At 48.7% G+C, this 17,452-nt stretch overlaps 1 protein-coding gene across 4 annotated transcripts in view; it reads right to left on the reverse strand.

The window, feature by feature from the left end:
- Positions 1–17,452, reverse strand: part of Cables1 (Cdk5 and Abl enzyme substrate 1) — a 103,839-nt gene that overhangs the window by 2,117 nt on the left and 84,270 nt on the right. For all 4 annotated transcript variants that reach the window (XM_034518651.2, XM_034518650.2, XM_076912987.1 and 1 more), the window contains 5 exons: positions 16,055–16,151; positions 14,710–14,866; positions 13,530–13,633; positions 4,024–4,130; positions 2,491–2,698 (listed from right to left, as the gene is read on the reverse strand). In XM_034518651.2, coding sequence (XP_034374542.1) covers positions 2,491–2,698; positions 4,024–4,130; positions 13,530–13,633; positions 14,710–14,866; positions 16,055–16,151 — 673 coding nt within the window. The remainder of the gene's footprint in view (positions 1–2,490; positions 2,699–4,023; positions 4,131–13,529; positions 13,634–14,709; positions 14,867–16,054; positions 16,152–17,452) is intronic.

Raw genomic sequence — 17,452 nt, forward strand, 5'->3', positions numbered from 1 at the left:
GCCTGACTCTAGTTGGGATTGTTATAACTGAGTCAGGCTTCGAGATCAGATCACATTGACAAGGATCAGAGTGCCTCCTCTGCGTGGCATGAGAGCAGGATCTGTGATGATCCCAAGTCCCCATGAAGTGGTCCCACATCTAAACAGCTGGGTGATCAATGGCTCCTCACCTGTCACTCAATAATACAGGCCTCCAGAATTAGAAACAGAAACAGTGGGGGTGCAGGGACTCTCTCCCTTTACTAGATCACTCAGTCTCAGGCTTAAGCTGAGCGTTTGACTAATGGACTATCTTGCTAACAGTGGTAACCGACAGCACTGAGGTTACACTGGGAGGGATCTCGGGGTAGGATGCTGCTCTCAGTTGACTGTGGGTTCTTTGTAGATGCCATCAGCCTCTGCTGTGTGGTACAACACTGAACTCTGGTTAAATGTGGATAGTGTAAAAATGCTAAGAACTGTATTAGTGTTACTTCTGAAGACGCATTAGTTCCGCATGTATCTGTATATATGTACATTTCCCTACTTTATCTGGAGACCCCCAAGTAGATCCCTGAAACCACAGTATCATATCCTGTAGATCTGTAGTAAAATAGTCTATCTATAGCAAAGTTTGACTTATAAATCATGCACAATAAAATCAATAACAACTAAAACAAACTGTTTGTAGTGAAAGTTTTGCAAATGTGTTTTCTCATTTGCTTATTCTGTGCTTGGCCATAGGATGGATGCCTGCAGGGTGAGCTGGGGTGAGTGAGACCCTGCATGGTGAGCTGGAGAAAGAGAGAGACCCTGCAGGGTGAGCTGGGGAGAGAGAGACCCTTCAGGGTGAGCTGGGGTGAGTGAGACCCTGCAGGGTGAGCTGGGGAGAGAGAGACCCTGCAGGGTGAGCTGCGGTGAGATGAAGCTGTTATGTTACTCAGACATAAGTATCGTGCTATAGGACGTTACTCAGACATCAGCACTGTGATGCTTGCAGTCAGGCAGGCTTGCAAATGAGGTGACTAGTAGGTGCTGCTGTACACAAGGTGGCTATCCAGAGCACAGGGACCATTCACCTGAGGAGGACAGGGTAAGCTTACATCACCCTGCTTTGTATCAGGGCCTTATCTCTGCTGTACTTGGGGCTGTGACTGACTTGGGTGACAAGCCAGTGGAGAAATGGGACAACTGCACAAGCCTACTGATCCTCGGCTTCGGTTTGGCATCCAATGGTCATTTCCATGTCCATGCAGCGATGTGTATACTTGACCCTGTACCATTTCTGAAAGGTAGTAAAGCGTGGACATAATAATATTCTTTCTTAAACAATATGTTACCTGCCTACTTTACTCACTTCCACCGTTTGAAAGAGTGGGGTAGTCAGATGTGCGTGACATCATACCAACTCCCTTTCCCAGATCTAGCCCACTCACCTGTGAGAACGCTTTCACAACATGAGCTAATCAATCCAGAACACCCCCCCCCCCCCCCGCACACACACCATCTCCTTCTTTCTCTCTAATGAGGCCACTATCCAGTTGCAGGCAGCCCAGTGCTGATTGGCATTCTTCAAACTGGCCATTCCTAACTGCACACCTGCCTGGCGAGCACCCCTTTCTGGAAACAACCAATGAAGGCCCTTGCCCACAACTCCTTCCCTCTCCTTCTGCCCCCATGGCATTCTGATTATATGCACTGAATGCATTGAATGCATGCCTCTCACAAATTAATGCTACTGGCTTTGGTCCCAGTGTGTACAGCAAGGCTGGGGTGAGTTGGGTGGTCTTGATGAGCTCAGTGACCTTAAAGGAGACCAGATTCAGAAAAAAAAAAAAAAAAAAAAAGTACCTATAAGGCAGGAAGTGGACAAGAAGCTGGTGACCTTGAACTGGCTGGCTTTTACAACTATGGGAAGTCAGTTTCTGTAGTGAAGCCACCCAGTCCCTATGGCTGTGCTACAGCAGACACATTAAGATCCTTTCCTCTCGGGAACCTACTGCTGTGCTGTAATCCTTCTCCACTCTCTATTTTAAGACAAGGTCTAACTATGTTGCCCTGGCTGCCTTTGAACTTCAGTCTCCTGCCTTTGACTCCCAAGCTGGATCACGGCCGATACCACAAAGCCTGCCTATACGCTCTGTGTTAAAACAGGCATTCGTAAATCCTACCTAGGTGATTAGGGCTTCCTTGCCTCAGTGGGGCTTGCCTTTCTAAGACAGTCGATGTCATCCCATTGAACCTGCATTTCTGCTAGGTGTTCTGCAGTAACACTGCTCCAAAGACACTCTGTGGTTACCATGGCGTCTCAGGCCATGTGAATAACCTCATCCCTTGTGGTACCTGAGGACGGTTTTTAGGTCATGACCCATGCTGGACCTTTAGTCTTACCCAGGTAGACCATCCATTTCTTCTACAAATGATTTCACAACCTTTATCTCTATTAGCCATTAAGGTCCTCTGCCTGCCAGGAGACCCCTCCCCACGGCCATCAAGACGCAGCTCACTTACATCAATTAGATGCTTGACTTCATGCTTTTTGAGGTCACTTCCGACCTTGGCTGCTAACAGCACACAAGCTCCCGCACACAGCTTCCGGTTCTGTTTGTTCAGCTTCCCCCTCAGGGCCAGCTTCTCAAAGTAGACAAAGGCCATGGCCACTGTGGGCTCCTCAAAACCACAGTCCTCCTGGGCAAGCTTCCGCATCTCTCTCTTCAGGCTAGAGAAAGACAGGAAGCAGGGAGCCCTGAGACAGCTCAGGGGACCCACAAGAAGGCTACGACAGCATCTGGAAAACATTTTCTCTATTTTACTCCCACAGGGGATGTGGGCCAAGATGAATCCACAGTAGATGTGGGAACAAACCATGTAGCTGGGGCCTGTGGGTCTACTGAGACAGACACAGTATGGTCCAAGGATTATTGGCAGGCAGGGCTCCAAACATAGGACATGGAAGGACACCACTGGAAATAGTTCAGGTCTGAGTACTGAGCAAAATGGGAGGGGTTCCTCAAAGTGAAAAAGGAGAGCCATACTTACTTTAGAATTACTTCAGGTGCTCTGTCTAAGCTTGGCAAGCTTACGGATTGCACTTGTTAAGTTAGGTGGGCAAAGGGTTGGACCTGAGCCCCGCTGGTATCTGTGGGGAAGCTGCCTAGCCAACATGGATGGACACAGCAGGTGCTTCATTTTTCTTATTCTTTGGTTTGGAACATGCCAGAATCAAACTGTGTCAGGATACACAACAGGGTAAAACCAGCACACATTCCAGGAGCTCCGCGGGGCTTAGCACACACTGGTGAGTTGGAGGCATTGTGTGGACACCACAATACAAGTCTTCTCTAGCTTGGCAGGGTGAGCGGCTGGTAGATGTGGGTCACCACAAACCCATCCAATCATCTGTCTGGGAAATCTGGGCCCATGTGTCTGTGTTTTGGCTGTCTTGGTGGCTGTCATGTCTGGGTGGGTGAAGTTCCTGTGCCTTAAGGTGCCCATTCTATGGACTTCTATTTAGGCTGTGTCTCAGAAAGCCAGGACCTGAACGCTGCCCATTCTGGTTGGATTGTTTTTTTAGACATGACTCATGTATCCTAAGCTGACCCTCAACTTTCTGCCTCTGTCTCCCAAGTGCCAGGACCATATAACCATGCCTGGGTTGTTTGGTGAGGGAACTTGAACCCAGGGCTGTGTACATGAGAAGCAAGCACTCTACCAACTGAGCTACAGGCCCAGATCCATCCTCTCTGTCTTTTTATAACCTCTGTTTTACTGAGCTGCCAAGCTGCAGGCAGATAGCATTTTTCTCACTGAATGAACATCTCCCCAAGAGCTGTGTCAACTAGGGGGTCAGCCTGGCCCAATGCCTGATGCCCTGCGATCTCCCACGCCATTCAGACACGAGTCAGCCAGCAACGGAAGAGTGTCTAGTGAACGGGACTGTATTTCCTTCCCTGAGGAACAAGAAGAACTATAATACACTGTATGAGCTCAGTATGTGCTGGAAGGGCCGGGAGGGAAGGCCAGGGTCATGTGCGGCTTCCATACCTCCTGATTTTGCTGAGTGTTAACTTAATGTGAGGAAACTTCTCCTTGAAGGTTTCGTTCATGTCCTTCTTGAGATCTGAGGGCTTCACATAGTCAATCACTGTGGTCTGTAACAGAGGAGGCAACCCTGGGTCAGACGTACTAACAATGGACAAGCTAAGCCCAATTTGCAGCAGGAGACAGAATCCAGAATCACTCAAAGCAGCCAGTAGACCATCAAGCGAGTGCCTGTGCCTCAGCCTGTTGTCCACAGGGGGAAGGATTCGGAGGCATGGGGCTGGGATTTGGAGTTCAGGATTTAAATCCATGTCAGCCTACTCAGCAGCCTGGCTGTAAGAGAATCCAGCATCTCAGGTCGTACCTCCCAACCCTTTACAAGTTCATTGCACATTATAGATGTTCAACAAATTCTAGCTACTGTTTCGTTTTTGCAAAATGTGACTATATATAAAACTTACCATTTTAGGACTCCATTTAGTGTCTTTATGCACATTCCCATTATTATGTAACTGTTATCACCACCACCATACCCCGAGGAACATCTCCCTGTCTACTCTCTTGAGTCCTAGCAACCGACATCTTTTCATTTATTTTTGAGACAGGGCTCTAGGCAGTCAAGACTGGCCCTGAACTCAGCATTCTTCCTACTGGGATTACATATGTGAGTATCACACCTAGATACTTTTTAAACATTCATTTAAATGTGTATGTACATATGTATATGGTTGCTTTTGCCTTGTTGCATGTGTGTATGGAGGTTGGGTGGGGCAGAAGGTAACTCGTGGGAGTTGATTCTCTCTTCTACCATGCGAGTTCAGGAAACTGGACTCTGGCTGTCAGCCTTGGTGGCAAGCATCCTTACCTACTCAGCCATCTCACCAGCCTAACTTTGTAAGTAGACTAATGCCCTTGCTTTTCCGTTACAGGTTTTCTTCAGTGCTAATGCTTCCGGGTTCAGCTGCACTGTAGCTTGAATATGAATTTCCCCTCAGAAGCAGAGTGACATTCCATTATATGTATGTAATGGTGACTATTATTAACAGTCCCTTGTTTAAATTCTGCCTGTCCCTGAAGACAGGTTCCTGAGCCCTGCGAGTGCTCTGCTTTCCCTGCTCAGTGCTCTGCACATTTAACTCTGAATTAGTATTTCACTGGGTGACACATTTAGCCTGAGCTCATCGCAGAAGTGCACATGCCAAGGGTCTCTTTTGGCTGACAACAGAGGTCACCTTTGGCAGATGACTGGCTTTCCATAAGAAGGGGCTGTTACTCCTTGTGATGCGGCGTTCCAGGGATGGCCCACTGCCAACAAAACACATCCAACATTTTCCTAGTGACCCTGGCTAACGTTAGTAGGTTTCTCTGAACATTTGGTTTGATGTGATTCTTAATGATCTTTTAGATTCGGTGGTGCTGAGAATTGAACCCAGGGCTTTGGGTGTGCCTGGCAAGTGCTCTAACACTGGACCACACCCAGCTTAAGAGACTTCGAGTAGGCATACAAACTGCATTTGGTGGCAGCTAAAAGCCACAGATAGCCTAGTTCAAAGTGACCTTAATGCCTTTTTCTTTCTCCGGAGCATAAACACTAACTGTAGCAATATCGGCTCAATTCTGTTAAAGCAGCTCACAATTTTGTGACATCTGGGGAGATGAGAAACCAGATGAGTATCCAAGCCAGGATATTCAATTCCAATGAGCATCTGAATTTTCCAACAAGCCCAGGTCCTCCCTGCAGTAGCCCTGTAGCTGGCTGGATGTGGGATGTCTGAAAGCACACCTAACATTTCTCTTGAAGTTTCTGAATGTGTCTCATCTCATCTTTCAAGCCAGGAAACTGAGGCCTAGTGCGGTGGAGAAGATTGTACCATCTTGACAAGCTACAGGAAGGGCCAGCAGTACATACTGTCTTCTAGGCTGTCCTTCCACAATCAGACAAGGAAGAGCTAAGATTAGCTTCCTACTCACGAGGCTGTCACAAAGAGGTGTGGATATAAACAGAGACAAAGAAGTGATCAACTTCATCAAGTCAAAGTCAAAGCAGAAACACTCAGCCTCTGGCCTAGGAGCCAGAGACTTGTGCGTCAGATTATCCTTGTCAACTAACATTTGTTTACAACTTATTACATGATGCTGTGTCTTGGGGCTCATCTAGCTAAGTTCCCTGGTACACAGGTTGCTTCCCTTATGACTAACCTTCCATGAACATTCTGCTTCCGTCTGGGAAGCTTTACTCCATTATAAAGGCCAGGAAACTAGCAGTTACGTTTCCTGACTCCCTTGCAGCTAGGGTGATAAATAGATTTCTGGTTGTTCCTGTTGGATGCTGTGGTACAAAGAGAGTAACCTTGGAGAAGAGGCACTTCTGTCATTTCTGCTACCGAGAGTGGTTGCAGAGTTCTAACTCACTGGCTTTGGATACCTGTTTTGTAGGTGTAGGACCTAGTAACAGCGGCCTGGTCTTCAGCCAGCAGTAGAGGTAGCAGATTCCCAACTGTGGTAGTTACCTGAGTACTGGCAGCTAGCCTGGTTGTTGGTCAGAAGCTAGAGTCCAAATCCCACAGGTAAGGCTCCCTAGATGCCTGTTAGTGCTACCTGTTAAACCTACCGTGTAATACTCCACCACTCCACTTTGAGTGTGGGGTGGGTGCGCACAAGTGTGTGTGTGTACAAGAACATGTGGAGCCCAGAGGACAACCTCAAGTATCATCCTTAGGAAGGTGGTCCACCTCTTTGAGACAGGATCCTTCACTGACCTGGAGCTCACTAATTAGGCTAGGCTAACCAGCCGAGGAGCTTCAGGGATACTTACTGTCTCTCTACCTCTTCAGATCTGGGACTAAAAAGGTGCTACCATGCCCAACCCTTTTCACATAGGTACTGAGGGCTGAACTCAGGTCTTCAGGCTTGCAAGGCAAGCATGTTACCAACAGAAGCACAGCCCCACCTGGAGTGGATGCTGAACTTTGCAGTGAACTGTAACAGAAACAAGTGGACTGCAGTTTACAAGTGGCCCCAGCCCATGCTCTGGGGCAAGGAGCTGGGGGTCCTTTCCTGGTAGTGAGATGAATGGAGTCTGGGCAACCGAGTGTTAATGTGAGACCCTCAGCCCAGGCCTCGGTAGGAGATGTTCCAACTAGGTAGATGGCAAAACTCTCAAGTTTACAGGGATGCCTCCTGCAGGCACATGTGACATTCTGTACTATTCTTGACCTACTGTGTGTTTGTTTCCAGCTGCAGACCCATGTCCTTGTGACTGTTCCTAGTACTGAACAGGCTTGTCCCCAATCTGGCATTTGGCTTGCTTATCTACTTTGAGCTTCACCTGTCTCCTGAGTAACACCATGTAGCCCAGGTTGGCCCTAAACTCACAATCCTCCTGCCTTAGCCTCAAGTGTTATATTCTGGGCATGTACCACCATGCTGCCCACCTTGAGTCTTTCCTAAATTAGAGAATACATTTTGAGGGGTGTGTAGGCTCCTCAGCAAAATGCTCTTTCTGTCAAAGCCTAGAAATAGACTCTGCTCAAACAAGAAGCCCTGCTCCATTTTCAGGGAGGCAGTAGATGCTGTATCTCATTTGGTTGGCAGTCCCTCTTCACAGCCTCAGTCCCTCTTCACAGCCTCAGTCCCTCTTCACCGCCTCAGCATCTTGCTGCCGAGTGGTTGGCAGTGCTTTAGGGTAAGCAGCAGAGGAAGCCCAGAAAAAGATGCTCCTCACAGGAAGTACAGGAAGGGGACAGGCCGGGTGGGACCAGTGGACCAGTATCCAGGAGAGTGGCTGCTCCAGGGACACTGAAGGCATCAGTGAACTTGGATAGCTGTACGCTGTGACAATCCCCATCACTGAGGCGAGGGCCCAGAAACAGTCACTCTGGCCTGTCTCCCTCAGTCTATTCTGGGGTCAGGCAGGCTATATTTGGGGACAGTGAAGTGCAGGGAGAGGGTGGTAGTGAGTCCTGCTGTGTGAAGGTGGCTGAGGACAGGAAGTGGCCATTCTGGTTTCCTTGTCTGCTGTAACACGCTCCTACAATCTGGGTAGCTTTGACAACTGCAGACTGTCCTAGAGACTTCGCTGGAATCAGCAGGCTGGTAGGCTGTCCTCGTGGAAATAAAATGCTTTGTTACTCTGTCTCTAGAAATTTCCTTGCCCCTCCCAAGCTTCTGTACCCAAGACTGAGGGATGCTTCGCCACCGCCTCTGCCGTCTTTTCTGTCCCTTCTACAAATACAACTGCATTAGGTCTCTGCCTTCCCCTCCACTGACCTCACCATCTCATCTGCATCTGCAGAGGGCCCAGATCATGCAGATCAGATCGAACACATGGCCTAAGGTCACAGGAGGTCACAGCATCTCCTAGGGGGATGTAGTACTTGCCACAATAGTGGTGCTGCTGTGTGGCCTTGCTGGACTCTGATTCTACCTGTTCCCCTAGGCAGAGTGCTCGTTCCCCCGACCCCCAGTGCCAGCTCAGCCTCCCAAGAGTCATCCTTAACCTTGGTCTGAGGGGGCGGGGCTTTGCAGGCACCTCCTCTCCCTACTTGGTGTGATCTTGTGTGTTGTTCCTGCTTCTCAGGGAGTCCCAGCCAGAGCTCTGGTTTTATGCCCAGCTCAGCCACACAGCATCTGGGTAGCCTGGTATGCACTCTTTTAAGTACTTAGGTCTCAGTTCCTTCCCCTGGCATCACCACCAGATACCTGCTTTCTGTTGGTGGCCACAGGACACCTACCCTGGAGGGCCAGTACTGTATTCTGCTCACTCTGCTGCCTGGGATGTATAATCAGGCCCAGTAGACAGCACCCAGAGTGGCCATCTGCCTTCACTTCTTCTAGGATGCAGAACAGCCACCCTCTACCCTAGGAGGTGTTGGAGGGATGAAGTCTTTACTGCTTCCGAGCTACAGGTGCTAAATACCAAAGTGTGACTAGCCCTGACAACTTGACATCTTCCCTTGAGGGAGCTGTATGGTGACCCTTGGTGGCTGGCCATCCCAGCTGCCCAAGAGACTGCTGCTCTTGCAGTGATGGCAGTAAAGCCAGAGTATCAGAGACTCCGTAGCAGGCCTGGGATTCCTAGCCCCTGCTAGCCACCCTTTCTGACTTGGGGGAGAATAAATTAAACACCAAGTTGATGCTGTAAGCTTACCTACCAGTCTAACCCACTAGTTATAAAACCATGCAGTGCTGGGATTTGCCAGGTGTGTTACTGTAAAATCAAAGTGCTAATAAAACAGGGTGCGGCCCCTTCCTGGCCTGGAAGCCCTGAGCATTACCCGCTTGATAAAAGGTGCCTCACAGCCTGCAGCTGTGTCCGACAGCAGGGCCGGGCTACAGTTTCTGATCATGCATCCAAAGTAAAGCCGCTGGCTGCACTTGTTTGCAGCTTTCTGGCTGTGAGAAGCCAGGAGGGTCAGCCGAGAGGAGGAACCCAGCCAAAAGACAATGTCCAGAGCAGTGAGATCCACAAAGGAGCCTGGCGATGCCCACCCTACCAGAGGCAGGAAGGAGAGGGAGAGGGAGGGGGAAGGAGAAAGGGAAATGAGAGAGAGAGAAAGAAAGAGAAAGAGAGAAAGAGAGAGAGAAAGAGAGAAAGAGAGAGAAAGAGAAAGAGAAAGGGAAAGGGAAAGGGAAAGGGAAAGGGAAAGGGAAAGAGAAAGAGAAAGAGAAAGAGAAAGAGAAAGAGAGAAATATCACTGAAAAAGACCCTGAAAAGATAAAAAAAAAAAATTCACAGCATGGTTGTTTCGGTGTAAATAACTACTGCATCTGTGGTAGACACTGGGGCACACTGATTTTAGAATTATTCCACCTTGATTCATGAAGGAGGGGCCTCCAAGGAGCTGACCTTGGACTCCATCCAGCTCACGTACCAGCTGTGATGCCCTGGAGAGAAGGCCCCTTCCAGTGCAGGAGCAGAGGGGAGGGAGCCATATGCCTCAGCAAAGATCCTGGAGAACTGGGTGTCTAGAGCTGGCGGGTCCGGTGGAGCTCTGGCCTCTCTCCGCTGAGCACTCTCACATGCAGCTCTGAACAGGAGCAGGTAGGCTGCCCACTCTGCTACTGTCTCTTGGGGCCAGAATTCAACCCGACCCTGGGTGGGAACATCCCAAGGAAGGGAGACTGCCTCAGTTTCCCCATCACACCTTAAAAAGGAGTAGTACCAGTGATCTGGGCAACTCCTTCCAGCCCTGCAAACATCAGCGCTCAGTTCTGCTCCGCCTGCACCAGCCTGATAGCCAGCAGCATTCAGTTCAGTGGGGCAGCGGGAAGGCAGCCGTTCTGCTTGCTCAGGTAATTAAGCAGGTGATGGCTGGGGACTAAATCTGTGTAATCAGCAGCAGATGGGCATTTCAGCTGTCCCATGCACTTACTCCTCTTTCTGAGAACAAGAGTGAATAATAAGGAAACTCTGGGGATGGGCTCGTGGCCTGAACAGCTTGGGGCTGCCTTTGGTGCCTTTCTACCCCTGGAGGACAGGCCCTTGAAGAAAGAGGTGTCACATGGGGTTGGTGATACTGTGGGGGTCAGCATGCCTTGTGAGGCAAGAGCACCGTCAGACAACTGACGGACTACAGATGCTTCACATCTTGGTTATTCTGCAGTCAGGTGACCACCTGAGCCACCAATATAATGCTTAATGAAAACAAGCAATTATAATAAAAAATTATATCTCTGGAGGCAGGGGCGGAGTCCAACCACCAAGCAGGCTGAATGAATCTTTCTTCTGAGTTCCTACTTGTCATTGCTCAGCATTTCAGTGTCCTGGAAAACGGGATTCTAAGATATATTTCTACAACTTACAGGCAATGCAAGGATACTGACCAAAGGACTCGGGTTCTGCTACAAATGGGAAAAGATTATTATCAGAGACCCACCCAACAGGTGTTCTGCGGAGATGTGGGTATCTACAGACATCATTAGGAGTGTTTGTCAGTTTTCCTTCTCATGGCAGAGCAGGACAGAAAAAAGAAAAGGATTCACAGGATCATTCGCACAGGGTTAATTGTGTTGACCTTACTACGTCTTTCTTACATTCTCTTCTAAATTGCTATCCACACCCTTTAACAGGAGAGGAAAAAGCAAGGTGCTGATGATAAAAACAAACTCTCTAGTGAAACTTAATTATACAGAAGGCAGTGGAGCACAGGAAGCCTCGGTTCTGACAGGAGCTTCCTGTCCTCTGTGGCTGTACACTAGCTAATACTCTACAAGAACCTGCATGCAGCCAGGCAGCCTTCCTGGTCTGTGGTCACCTCCAATGACGGCTTTGCCGGCTGGGCCACAGGCGCAGCTACCCTGTGTCCTCATACCCCCCCCCCCCCGCCCCCTGAGGTTTCAAGTTCACAAGTTCAGCATCTGACTTGTGCCTTTTCGTGATAGGTGAGTGTGGGAGTGACCTGCTGGGTCAACAATTAAACTACATATAAGAAGGTGCAAGGTCACTTCAGTGTCACTTCTACTCTGGAGGGGGCAGTGGGGGGGATTACCCTGTAGCACCTCCCATGGATGGTGGCACGTGCTCTTTGTCATTTCACCTTGACAGTGAAAGTGCAGATCCATCTAGAACCTGGGCGGATGATACTGAGGGTCACCTGCATCCTCCAGAAGGGGTGAACAAACACAGTTCCAGAAATCAGAATAGTGGTAGTCTTACTGAAGAAATCAGAAATTAGATGGATGCCTCGCCTGTCAATTTAAAAAACCTATGGCCTACAGGAAAGGGTAGAATAGAAGGTGGGACATCCAGGAGGCAGAAAGAATTCTATGACAGAGATTCACCCAGGAAGATATGACTAGAATTAATCTAATCTAGACTAGATTAGACTAGAATTATTGCAGTTGAAGCAGGCACTGCAATTAAGAAAAACTACACTTCTATTGGGGTCAAAGGTCAGTGACAGAATTCATGAGGCTGCACACTTAAAATGGCTGTAATGGGGCCTGAAATTCGTAGCACAGCCCTAACACTGGACAGCAGTCTCAAGGTCTCACGGTGGGTCCTCTACTGAGATGGTCCATCCTTGACTGTGGCTTCAGGAGGCAAAGTAAGGCAGGAGGATCTACAGGCCAAACAGTCCCATGAGCCAGTGTAGTGGGAGCAGGAAGTGCAGGGGCCAGCGGACAGTAGAGCCCAGCCTCAGACTGGGAAGGGTGTCACTGTGAGCCTCAGGCTTCCAGTGAGTGAGGTTTGCTCTGTTGCTATGTATTGTAGTGCTAAATACCAGCTCTGGTTGCCTCAGGGAGGAGCAGATTCTCGTGTACAACCAACTGATGCTTTGTAACCTTGCTCCTTAATTTTAAATTATTGGTTGAATAAAGATGCCTACAGCCTGTAGCTGGGCAGAAGAGAGTTATGCAGCTTTTCAGATCCAAGGCTTGGGATCTGAGGCAGAGACCACGAGGAGGAGAGAAGAGAGAGGTGAAGAGAAAACACACCATGGGTAGGTGAGTCTTGAGAACATGGCCATGAGGGTTGGCCAATTGGAGTAGGAGCTGCCCAGTCAGAACATGGCAAGTGATGGCTCAGGTTATTGACAGGGAAGTAGACAAAATAGCATAGGGGGTTGATATCTGCCCAGCTCTGGTATTTTTAAGGCTAATTATAAATATAAAGTTTTTATGGCTTTTATTTGGGAACTGAATGATCAAAGGTGAAGTAGAAACCCCCAATTAATTTTTATCACAACATTTTGGCACCCAGCATGAGGTGCCATTTATAGAAGTTTGGTCCTGATTCTTCCTCCCAGCCTCATGCTCCCAGAAATAAGACTCAGACTCAAAATAGATTTACAGATACTTTGGCCATATAGTTAGCTTTTCTGTGACTAGATCATAACACATTATAACCATTTACTCTAAGCTGCATTCTGCCACACGAGGCTCGTTACCTGTGCTCATCTTCCTGGTGAATCTCCCATGCCTGGCTCTGTCCCAGAATTCTTTCTGCCTCCCAGATGTTCCACCTTCTAGTCTATATTCTTCTAACCTATAGGCCATAGGTTTTTTTAATTGACATGTGAGGCATCCATAGAATACACAAGATATTCTCTCTACAGAGGCCCTTTTGCAACCTGCTCAAACAACTCCAAGTCTTAGTGAGCCTCTTGGGAGCCACCGGCCTATTACAGATGCAGTCATCACTCTCCGGCCTCAACCCCACTTCCTGCACACACATGGAAACCTACCTCTGACCCTCCCTGTCAACTCCTATCACATTTTCAGGATGACATTTATACCCTCATCATGACTGTAGTCTTTTGTCTACTTGTTTGCTGTTAGACTGTTGACTGAGGCCAACGAGAATGGGGACTGTGACTGTGTTCTCTGATGAATGAGGAAGCAACCAGCCCAGCACATAGTAGGGTACCTGTTACATTTGCTGAGTGAGGATATTCTAGTGAACTCAATGAAATGTCCTAGGTGCAAAGTCCAGTGAGCTACCTGGGGCCATTTCAGGAAGCTATGGGCACTACCAAGCCAGACAGCCACTACCAAGGACTACTTACCATGTATGAAGGGAAGGTCAGAACTCGCTTGTGCTTGCCACAAGGCCACTGGGGGTCATCCAGGAGGTTTGGGTCATAGTCCATAAAGTCTCCCAGGTCACTTCCTGAATATCACAAGCAAATGGTAATTAGGGGCCCTGCACTTGAGGCTGCCAGGAGAATGCTAGGACACCATTAATGCCAAGGTGGCTTCAGAGACACTTGTCACAGTCACCCCAATGGCTCTGACTTTAAGGGTCATTTCTGCATGACCATGAGACCCACGAATCTACAAAAGACTGGCAGGTTCTTATCACTCTGATTTCTTTTTAAATGTTAGCAAATTATGTATCCATTTCCCTGATCTGGAAGAACATAAATGACCTGTTGGAACCCACATAGGTCACAGAATGCAGCCAGCCCTACACCTGCCTGTTCTCTATGGTTGCAGAGAAATCATTCAGTGCCATGACCTGGGAAAATGCCAGATGGGCTACTGCCAGTCAATCGTATTCCAAACATGGCAGTCTCAGTAAACATAGGTGCAGTGACTTTTATAGGTGGTGGGAACATTGGGACAGGGGCAGGGTGACCTACGGAACTTTCATTAAACCAGGAGTTCACCAATACTGCTAGAATTGTGGCCAGCAAAACTCAGCAGTCTGCCTGTCTGGCTCCCTAGTGTTAGGATTACACACACAGAGCGCATTCCTACCCTTTACACGGATGGTAGGGATGTGAGCTCAGGCCCTTAGCTTCATGGCAAGCTCTTTGCCAGCTGTTTCCCTGGTCCTCACCAGGAATTTCTCTGGAAGAGTTTGTATCCTTGTACCTAAGTGTGGGCAAAGGTCAAGGACAAGGAAATGCTCACCCTACACTTCTGGACCCAGTGATATGGAAAGATGCAGAAGGCAGATGCAGCAACAGAACACAGGTGAACAGAGCTAAAAGGCTGAGAGACTGCATCAGCTTTGGCTTTTCCACAAAAGTTTGCCCTGGGGCTGGTAACTGAGCAACCAATTAGAGAGGTCATCTCTGGTGTTTGTGTTTGTGTGTGTGTGTGTGTGTGTGTGGCCTGAGATAGGCCCCAACCCCAACCTCACCTGCAGTCTCTAATTGACATAACTGGAGACCCCATCTGTCCTGTAAGCCTAGGCACTCCCTACCCTGAACCACCAAACCCCTCTGCTGCCACGGTTACCTGCGTCAAGGCTCCCCTGGGTGCTGCCAGCCCGGCCCATGCAGAGGCTTCGGTGGCTCAGGCTCCGAAACTGGGAGAAGGAGGAGGTGGAGTCTATGGTATTTCTGCGGGTTCCAAAGGCATTTGTGGGTAATAGAAACTGGGTATAAGACACTGTCTGAAAGGGAGAAGACAGAGCAGTGGTTATGCCCGGGGCAGGCTGGGCCTGCGTTCTCAACAAGCCCCGTTGCTACTCTAAGATTAGGTTTGCTTTTTGGAAAAAAAAAAAAACAACATGCAATTCTAGAGTCTAATGGCATTGGAAAACGCAGCTTGTTTGGTGTCCACTTGTGTCAAATGTGTGCTGCATTCACAGCCATCCCTCACCTGAGCAGACTCCAGACTATGACGCTGTGACTGATCCCATCTGTTTTAACTATTGCTGGTAGGTGGCAAAATGTTCATGTGTCAGGCGACAAGGCACTGCCTCCAAATGTGCTGGAGTGCTGAGTCATGCATGAGGTTTATGATGTAAGGCATCTCATAACCCAGAGGAGGAATTCAGGAACACACCGGGCCTCAGGAATCTCTAAGGGCTGAAGGCTCCTATCACACTTCCCCACAGGGACTGATCATGACTCAACTCTACCCCAGAATTCCTCGTTCCGGGGTAAGCACTCACCCTTTAGGATGAAGATGGGTGGGCACACTTCTCTTCACTTGCCTCAGGAAGCACCTTGTATATGCACCCCACATGCAGCTTGAACTAAGGATCATGTCATGACAGATGTAAGGGGTAAGGAGCTCACCTGCAAGCACGCTATTCTGGGACAGTTTCCCCACAGAAGCACAGGCTTTGGGGGTTTATGAAGCCTCCCTATGCCCAGCACCAGAAAGTCCAGTGCATCTTTAAAAGGTTGCTCCTTGGGCTTCAACTTAGCAGCTCTCTGTATTGTGGATACAGGACTGTGAGTGTTTAGTGGTCACCGTGTGGGGATGAGGAGCCCTGGGATTCTTGGGATCATGAGAAGCCAAAACGTTTACTGAGCCCTCTAGTTCACAGACAAACAAAGCATCACTTGATCCTGAAATGTGTGCTCCTGAGTGTGTGAGTATTGTCCAAACAGCTGTAGACAACGTTAGCAAAGAAATGCACATACCTTTGGGCCTCCCACCATGTTTCTACCAAGTTACTGGCTCAGCAGGATTCTGTCGACATACTGGCAGAGCTGGGTGACATGGCACAATGCACCTAGGAGTCTGCCCCAACTTGCCCCAGCCTCGAAAGTAGGTCTTACGGTCTAACTCTCTGACGCTGCACTCTGGGCCTTGAGGTATCTGCTGTCTCAGAACTTGGAAACCTTACCTTCCCATCAGCACCCAGTTCCACACCTTCAAGGCCAATGATCTCCTTCAGGCTCATGGCCCCTGCTGATTGTCTCCCTCCATCCAACTTCAGGTCCCTGGAAAGGATAAGCCAAGAGAAAATGCTTTTGTGTGTTTCTCAAAGAATGACAGTTACTGCATGAGATGGCACAGTCACACTGATAAAATAACCCATGGGGTGGGGCAACCACTGCTTCTCCTTGGAGGTTGTTGGAGGTGTTCCAGGAAGCCCCTCTCTCCCTCTCCCTCCCCCGCCCCATCTCTCTCCCTCCATCGATTTTCTGTAAGTGAAATTCAAACAAACAGGAAAGCGAGGAGAAGGTAGGGTTTAGAAACCCTTGGTTACCATTATCGTCATGGCCTCTGTGTTTTTAGACACAGCTGGGGGGTTATATATTTCCTGAGTAGGGACAGTAGGTCTCTTGTGCTAAGATCACCTCTCCTTGCTACTCTTCTGTATCAGCTAGGACAGATCAGTGTCTTCAGCAGCTTCCAGGTAATGAAAAGATCGACACTACAATAGGGGACACTGTGACATTGTGGCTCTCTCACCAAAGGGATCTCACAGTCAGCATTTGGCAGCCTGGCACAGCTTTTAATACCTTTTGCCACCATTCTTTTGGTTCTTTCGAACAGCGTCATAGGTAGAAATTACCATTAGCACATTTTACAGAGGAGGAAATTGAGGCTTGTCAAGGCCACCAAGACAGTAGGTTGTAGGGAGTGTTTTTATATTTAATGCTCTTCCTAACACATGGAACCACCCTGGAGAAACAAGATGGGCACCCTGTGACTATCCAGGTATAACTGTGTCAATGACTGAGCGTTCCCTCCAGAGTCACCTAGTGCCATTCTGACTACCTACTACAGTTTGGCTCCTATGTCCAGGCATTGTATTAGGGAGTATGGGATAAAACAGGGCATTTGGGGCTCTATATTGCAGCCATGCTTGGGTACTGCCTTCCAGCTTCTGTCTCTAATACGCTGTACTTGCTAGCGAGCACCACTTTAGGCAGACAGAGTGCTCATCATGGGACCTGCCTGAAGACTCCATACCAGAGACTGAGAACTTCAGCAAGAGAAAGTAATATGGAAAGGTCAAAGGTAACCCAGGAAAAAGAGAGAAAGGGTTGAAGAGTGATAAGTGGGGGAAGGGCAGGAAAGACAAGGTATCTCCAGCTCAGTTGAACCCTGCTTTGATCTATGGGCAGGCCAAGGATGCACTGGCTCCTGTGAAGGCAGAGTCTGATTCCGGACAGTCCTCAAAAATCAACAGACAGACAGACCTTCTGCTCCCAGCAACACAACAGTTTTGGAGCCATTTTCTTGAGAGAACATGGTTCACCATGCTCAAAACAACATCAAAGTCACATAGGAC

This window comes from Arvicanthis niloticus, chromosome 14 (assembly GCF_011762505.2).
Source record: "Arvicanthis niloticus isolate mArvNil1 chromosome 14, mArvNil1.pat.X, whole genome shotgun sequence".
NCBI lineage: Eukaryota > Metazoa > Chordata > Mammalia > Rodentia > Muridae > Arvicanthis > Arvicanthis niloticus.